We start from the raw sequence: 8,158 nt of genomic DNA, 5'->3' as shown, positions 1-8,158 counted from the left end.
GAAAAATTCAAAGCCTATTGTCTGATTTTCCTCTTTTCAGATTTTGATAAACTAGCTCCAGTCTCTCCTGTTGATAGATAATGCATGATAGCAGCATACCAAGATGGGATAGAAGCTGTATCAATTTTAAACATTTCTTCAATATCACTTCCTTGAACCAAAGTCTCTTTCAGCTCCCCGAAATCCACAAGGCATTCCACAATCCCCTGCAACCTCGATGGCTTACTCTTAATCTCATAATCGAACTCCTGCAAAGTGATTAACCACTTTGCCAAACGATCAGGCGGTTGTAGCTTGTTCATAAGCAATCTAAGCCCTTTTGCCTTCGTATAGAATACTACCTTCTCATAGAGGATGTAGTGCCTGAATTTTTTAGTCGCAAAGACCATCGCAAGGCACAACTTCTCCATATAGGTGTAGTTAATTTCTGACATGCCCAATTTTCGACTAGCAAAAGCTATCGGATGATACCACTTTTCCTTCCATATTTGGGCTAAACAGCAGTTGATACTATGCATAGTATATCTCCCTCTTTTAGGTGCTTTTAAAACTGGTTCCTTTACTAGCTCCTGTTTTACATCCTTGAAAGTTACCTTACAAGGGTCACTCCATACAAATAGACAACTAAAGGATAATAAGTTCATTAGTGGGGATGTCCTTTCTGCCAAGGCATTTATAAACCTCTGATAGTACCCTATCGATGAGATAGAAAGCTATGTACCTCTTTCGGAGTGCGTGGTGGACTCATAGTGACTATAACCTTGATCTTTTCAGGGTCAGCTGCAATTCCTATTGAAGTGACCACATGGGTTAGCAGTAGCCCATACGGCACTCCAAAGACACACTTTCGTGGGTTAAGAGCGATACAAAATTGTCTGCAGTGCTCAAAACACTTTCTTAAAATAATCAACATCCTTTCCCTTACAGTGGTTGCCCCTAGGTAATCAATAAATACTTTCAACTCATCTGGGGAGATGTCACCAAAGCTCTTGTTTGTTGTTCGTTGCCATGATCTAGGTGCATTGCACAAATCAAAGGCCATCACATGGTACGCAAAAGTACCAAAGACAGTAATAAAAGTTCTTTTCAACTTGTCCTCTTTTGTAATTGCCATCTGGTTGTATCTTGCAAAGCAATCCATAAACGAATATATTTCCCTACTCGCTAAGTGATCCAAGATCTAGTCAATAAATGGCAACAGGTAGTAATCCTTAACCGTCTGCTTATTCAGCTCTCTAAAATCTACACATAGTCAGATCTGGTTGTTTTTCTTCTTCCTGATAACAACTAGTGAATACCATTCTGTGTGCTGTACAGGGAAAATTAAACCAACTTTCCATAACTTCTGTAACTCCTCAAACAACCCGTCCCTCAAACTCAAAATGCATATGCCTTACTTTCTGATGCACATGACGACTGTCTTCTTTTATAGGAATAGTATGAACAGCCAGGCTGGGAGGAATGCCTCTTAGCTCGTCATAACTCCAAGCAAAGATATCACGGAATTCTTGAATCAAGGACACATAGTCCTCCCTTTCTGTGCTGAACTGAGCATGGAACCTAATTTAATTGGCCGCGAATCATTTGGCGTGCCAAGGTCTAACTCAATCACATCTGCATCTCTTATCCTAACTTGCGGCTCTATTGGCTCATTTAGAGTTATCTGATAAATATCCTCTGTAGTGGACCCCTCTTTAGATTCATCACTAGGGATGATGTCTCACTACTAGATGGATTATCTGCTGTCTCTAATTCAGTAGAGGATAAAGGAGCTCTCTCACTTTGAGGAGACTCAGGGTAAGCATCAACTATTACTCGATTAGCACCTCTACCTAGAACCACTCGACCGGTAGGTATATCCACTTGGCAATCTGTTCGTAAGATCCAAGGCCTACCTAGCAAGACTCGATAGCTAGGACGTCATGCAAATATTATTACCCTAAATTCCAAGAAGCATTCTACACTTGCAACTGTAACATGGACCTTAGTAACGCAACCTTCTGCTTGCCTTAGACTATCATCAGCCATTCTAAGAAGGGTGGAGCCATCTTTTTGGATACCTAGACACAACCTCTCCATCAACTCTGAACTCATGATATTGACGAAGGACCTAGTGTCTACAATGGCTTGCTCTACTAATATTCCATCCACGTATGCTAGAACCCTAGGGCAATTCTTTTTAGCATGATCAAACCAATCTTCCCCTACTCGTGTTATGCCCAAAGATTCTACAATATACCCAATACGCAGGATCTTCTTGAATTCCTTGCGTACTCCTGGAGATAATTTAATCAACTGTAACAGGTTTACATCTAGTTTAACTTCGCAAAGAGAACTTGCTAAATCAAAATCATGGTAGGTAGCCAAAGCTCTCTTTTCTCGCCAGACCATCCTTTCTTTTGGTCTCGAGACGGGCTTTGGTGCTTCTTTTTTAGCTCTTGTCTTCTTTCTTGGCACTTCCTCATCCTTCTTAGGATCGACTTTTTTGTCAACAGGCCTTAGAGGTCCACCTTCCACGCCAGGATTCAGGACTTGCGTCCCCTTATCCCCTTGCTTAGGGTTTCCCTCGACCGGTTTTGCATTATCTCTATCACCCCCTTTAGCCCTTTGGCCTCTTGTCATGGCTCGTAGGTTAGAGGTTTCAGCGCCATTGATGCGTACAGCCTTGATAAGGCTGACTCCATTACCTTGTGGCAACTCTTCTATAGAGGTATTTTCCCTTTGCAATATTTGTTTTGATCCATCATTTTGCTGGAGGTTATTACCTTGCGCTCTATGATTAAGTGGACCTGGCTGTTTACTCCCTTGCTGGAGAGAACTAATCTTACTTCAACAGGTAGCGGCTAAATGGCTTGACTTCCCACAAATATCACATTTAACATTTGGACAGTTTCTAGGAAAATGTTATCCGGGGCACCACTTACAGCTGAATCTTGAGGGACCCCTCTCTTTAGGGCGTTGACTCCCTATTAGATTCTGCTCCTTCTTCAGGAAATTGATGCCAACAGCTATTTGTCGATATTGTTTAGAAATCATGTCGGTATAATGCTTCATCATATCCTTAACTTCGCCAAGGACATTAGATGCACTTGACTCATAGCCTTGATCGTCTATCCGTCGTTCCATGGGCCTAACAATTTGATTAGGCATTGGTTGTTGACTCACAGGAACAACATTAGGATTTGAAACTTGGCCTCCAACATTTGGTGGAGCCACCTAACTAGCCATAGGCATAGTCACACTGGGAGGAGCTGGTAGCAAAGGTATATTTTGAACCATGCTTCCTCTCCCATTAGGGTTATTCATAGGCATCCCTTGACTTCCATTTGTCAATGGTAAATTGACTTCCTTGGAAAGCTGCATAAAATTGGTCGATTGTGATTATGGTTCTAGTCTCTATGCTATGATACCATACCGCAACCCTTCCTTTTAACACCATGTTAAAGAACATCATAAGATGTCCCTCATCTTGGATGCGATAATTAAAATTTAGTCTTTGGAATTCACAAATGTGAAACTCCACATCTTCTTCAACTAACCCATTAAAAATGGGCAAAGGCACTCCTAAAGCTGGCAAATCCGGCGTCCCTGTAGAGATTGCAATGGGTTGTGCCATGACGACAATCGGATTCACAATAGGAGCTTGAATTGATGGAATCACACCCCCACTTGAAGTGGGTTGACTTGGTGAAAGAGGGGAAGAACTTGCGCTTCCTCCTACACCTAAAGGACTATGTGCAGCAGTTGGGTTACTAAGACCACTGCCTCTTATGCATATCGGGCTACTCCTTTGAGGAGAATAGCAACTTACAATCTCCAATTGCCGTCTAGCCCTCTCAGCACGTTCTGCTTTTTGTATTTCGGCTTAATGGTCCTTGTCAGAGGACATAAACCAACTTTTTGGTCCCTAAAAAACCTAGATTCGAGAACCACCACTTGTTGGCAGCTCCCAGCAGACGCACCACTGATGGGACCTGAAATGGGCCGGCACTGACCTCATGCTCACAATAGACAAACACACCCTCACGGCTTCGCGGACTAGGAGCATCTATCTATTGCTAAAGGACAAACTGCCCTAAAGCCTAATCTATGTGTTTATAGTTTTATAGCTTTGTAGTCCAATGTTTCCCTTTCTATAAAATCCACAGAGTGAGAATCCATACACACTGGCAATAAATACCGCGATAATCACATACATAGGAGGCAACCTCTCCGTAGAAACACTGCGGCCCCACTACAGCTCTCCTTCATCGCAGGGATTGGCCCCTTGATGCGCTGCTCAACATATAGAACCAACGAACAAACTCCACTCTTCATTTTCGAAAGACCTCCAGGAGATACCATGTGTCCTCACTAAATAATCCCCCAAGAAACGAACGTCTATCCTACAGGCTTAGGATGCATTTTCACACTCAACCGTGGGTCATTATCATTGAAAATATGTGCTATGCATCTAGGCTTTTTAATTTCGATACCATGGTTTCATACACATGAAAAGTTGAATGATTCTAAAGTGCTTAAACATCATTTTCAAATCAGCAATGTGCTTGTGCACAACCAGGCTATTCTATGCTTATTTCCTAACACATTAGGGCGATGAAAGGATAGCACCGAGATAACACTCGTGCTACTATCCTCTTAATCAAAATAACACGGACTCTATGTCATGGTATGCATCAGAAAATCAGCAACAATCAGCATGCAAATCACACCATTCAAACCTCCTAGCCCCCTACGTTTAGGTATTGCTTTCGTTGCACAGGTGTAGAGGTTCATTTTGTCATGTTTTGATGTATAAAAAGCGATAAATCACAAGCTTTGACAAAGAGATAGGGCAAATTGAGGCCAAACCTGATGCTTTACCACTACCACACATCCACAAATAATTATTATATTTTTTCTTATTTTTCCAAGACGTATTTCTATTTTTCTCCTTATTTTCCCAATTTTCTTGATTTTATTTGGCAACAAAATATACTATTTTCTAGTTTTCTTTGTTCCAATCACTTCAACATACTAACGTTCAATGTATCTTCCATATTCCCCCCATGGGAACACATTTCCCCCACCCCAAACGGAAAAACAACCATTTTGCCACTTAAAAACCGCATTTCGGGTTTACGTGAACTAAATAAAGTATGTAAATCATTGCAAAATCAAAATTTTCTAATACACAACAATTACTCATAATGCAAATAGCCCACAAACCAATTTTCATCCAATAAGAACATAATTATCATCATAAACTATAAAAAATCCTTCATTTTTTTCATAAAAATGGTCATACCGTGTTTTTATGTAACTCGAGACGCCTTGAATGATTGCATAATAAAAAAAAGGAGCCTCCATTGCTCTCAATCCAATGCTGTACTTCAATCTTCAGCATCTCCATCAATCTTCATCACCACTTCCTTCATTCTCCTTCCCCGGTTCCTTCATCAAGATGGTACACATGAACAGCCCATAGAGAAGCGAGAGAGGGAGGAGAGAGAAATAATAGAATCTGTTCTCTTTATCCACACACCCATTCCTCGCGTGAAGGCCGGTGATATGCTCAGCCAAGAGGGAGAAGATCAGCCCCAATGTCTGTCACATGGGTTACATTCAGCCTACAAATCATCATGTGGAGAGAGGAGGCGCAAATTTCGGCTGCCTGTATCACGCCATACCTCCACGTTTTCTTCATCTTCTTGATCAAGAAATTAGAGGGGGGGGGGGGGGGGGGTTTAATTCCAAAGGGCACCCCCCCTTTGGTCCAAGTTGTGGCCACCCTTTCAAATCTTGGCCATTTTGTGGCCCCTTCCTTGTCCTGGCTCCGATTCAAGCTCTGAAAAATCCTCGGTATTCGGCTCGACATCCCGCACTGACTGGCAACTCCTGGCATCCCGCACGGTAGTCGAAAAAATGATCAAAAATCCACAAGTGTTGCTCAGGTGCCTTTTAAAAGCCGTCTTTCACTTGGTGCTTAAAATCGTCCTAGATGTAGCCCCGCCTTCGATGTTAAATATTTTTCCCCTAAATTTTGGATTTTTTGGCAAATTTTAGGCACATCCTGGGCTCAAAATTCCGCTCTCACGGACAAACTTGGCATTTGGCCCACCTAGGCATGTATTAGAATGCTTAAATTTATAAGCCAAGACCCAGAAGATGAAGACATAGTACCGCATGCTTATCTTAGGGTCAAACTCATTGCAAAAAGGAAGCACTGTGTCGATGCTCTCATCGATGAAGGAGTTGATTTTAATATCTTGATCTATGAAGCATGGACCCTACTAGGCCAACCAGAGCTCACACCACAACTGATGCAACTCTTAATCCTCATGGGGGACACCCACAAGCACTTATAGAGAAGTGCAAAATCCTTGTAACTATTGAAAATGAAAGCTTGTCTATCCTATTCCATGTTCCTCCAAATAGTGCTAATTATGGAAAGGAAACCCTCCTAGGACGACCCTTCAAAAGGGTGACGAAGTGTGAGGCCGATTATGTAGCACCAGGGGATTTTATTTTTGCGGGCTTTCATTTTCGTTCTTTTCTTTCTTTTCTAATCAATCTCTTTTTTTCGAGCTTTTTCGTGCAACATATCCATTTTGCATATAAATAGTCTTACTTAAGGAGTACGACACATTGCATTTACATGAACACACATCAAGAAAACAAAACCAATGGAAAACTAGTAAAATATATTCGTGTCAAATAGTTGCAATGTACACTCTTCCTAAAAACAAATCAAAGATCCCAATGCATGTAATCTCTTAGACAAAATCGGGCACAGTCACATGACGAAGTGTATAATAAACATATAAAGGTAGTAACAAAATGAAATGTCTAGAGTCTCTCGAAAAAAAAAACACACACTCTCTCAGCATGGTACCGGTCCACACACTATGGTGGACAAACACTCCCCATAGAGCACATCATCTATTTCTAGACACATGCAATGTCTCATTTCCTCTACACTGGCCCACGCCAAACCACCACACCCCGCAAACACATCCAAAACATAGTTGTAGCGTTTCGTAAATGTAGCTAGTAACCACCTAACCATATCACCAATCACATATCACCAATCAAGATACAGAATCTTTGCGGCCATGCAAGTAGAAACAATGAAAATACCATACAAGGTAACCTGAGAGCAAAAACATGCAAGACTACTTACTGAAAGAAAAGATGAGACCTCTCTGCTCCGCCTCTGACAATGACACCATCAACGTCCATGGGAAAGACACAATCATCCATCATGTAGCTACGATACGCTGGAAACAATCTCTCTGAAATCTTCTCCCCAGCCTCTCTGTCGTAGCAAGGCACAACATGACCAGCACGATGCCAAAGACACACAGTAAGATCAAGTACCTATTCACGAGTGGAAATAGAATAAGTGATCCATGTTTTTTTTAAAAGCATGTAACACAAACTTTATTTGGAGCATACAACCATACGTTCAACGTATCCACTTTGTTATCTTACCGCCTCTCTAGTAACGGGATGTCGATAAGCCTTGGAGTCATACATGAGTGTCCAAGTGCGGTGAAGCACAAGCCCCACTCTTGCCGCATCCGTAATAAACTCACCTATATGCTTTGCTAAGCACATAGTGACTAAGAATCCCTGGTCGGCCAAATACTCGCGAGCAAGGTCCATACAACCCATAACTAGACCCTTTGAGAACGTGTTCCACTTGGGAATAGTCATGCCCTCTACAAACAACATTGGCATTATGATATATGAGAAGTGAGTTTGATGTAAACCTTGTATGATAGAAAGCATAACTTACCCAATGGGATGGGACCTAGAGCATCCACAAGCAAGCTCGGAGGAAAATCCACAAATATCAATCGAGCCACCTCTTGACATGGAACTCCATCTTTGCTATAAAGATGCATCTTTTGTGTTGCAAAAAACTTGTTGATGCTATACACAAAATAATATAGTCATTAATGCAAAGTAAACGATGATGCAATGCTATATGCAACATGTAAATTGATGTTCTTGCAATATGTAGTTGTCATGTCTACCTATCAAGGGCAAATCTATCAATTTGGGTCACATCCACTAATAGAGCATCGACATATGTTTGATACTGGAACCCTGCAACAATTATTTCAACGTAATTTATTTTTAATAATCATACACGACTATCTTCATGGGCGAC

The 8,158-nt window shown here is 41.5% G+C and overlaps 1 protein-coding gene across 1 annotated transcript; it reads right to left on the bottom strand.

The window, feature by feature from the left end:
• Positions 1-6,862: 6,862 nt before the first annotated feature.
• Positions 6,863-7,698, bottom strand: LOC148032037 (uncharacterized). The gene is made up of 3 exons (XM_087684026.1): positions 7,474-7,698; positions 7,163-7,359; positions 6,863-7,040 (listed from the first exon to the last, which is right to left on the bottom strand). The coding sequence occupies exons 1-3, from the start codon at positions 7,696-7,698 to the stop codon at positions 6,863-6,865; spliced, it is 600 nt and encodes a 199-aa protein (XP_087540152.1).
• Between the last annotated feature and the right edge of the window lie 460 nt (positions 7,699-8,158).

Source organism: Lygodium microphyllum, chromosome 8, assembly GCF_053477565.2.
Source record: "Lygodium microphyllum isolate KBCC chromosome 8, Lygodium_microphyllum_v1.1.10, whole genome shotgun sequence".
Taxonomy (NCBI): Eukaryota; Viridiplantae; Streptophyta; class Polypodiopsida; order Schizaeales; family Lygodiaceae; genus Lygodium; species Lygodium microphyllum.
The sequence above is the reverse complement of the archived record's forward strand: the minus strand, read 5'-3'. Positions and strand labels throughout refer to the sequence as shown.

Bases quoted from the DNA above. Each gene is read 5' to 3' on its own strand.
- LOC148032037 (XM_087684026.1), bottom strand. From the start codon at position 7,698: ATGACTATTCCCAAGTGGAACACGTTCTCAAAGGGTCTAGTTATGGGT. The intron at 7,360-7,473 runs GTAAGATAACAA...ACTCGTGAATAG, and splicing joins ATCCCGTTACTAGAGAGGCG to GTACTTGATCTTACTGTGTG. The intron at 7,041-7,162 runs GTAAGTAGTCTT...TGATATGGTTAG, and splicing joins AGGTCTCATCTTTTCTTTCA to GTGGTTACTAGCTACATTTA.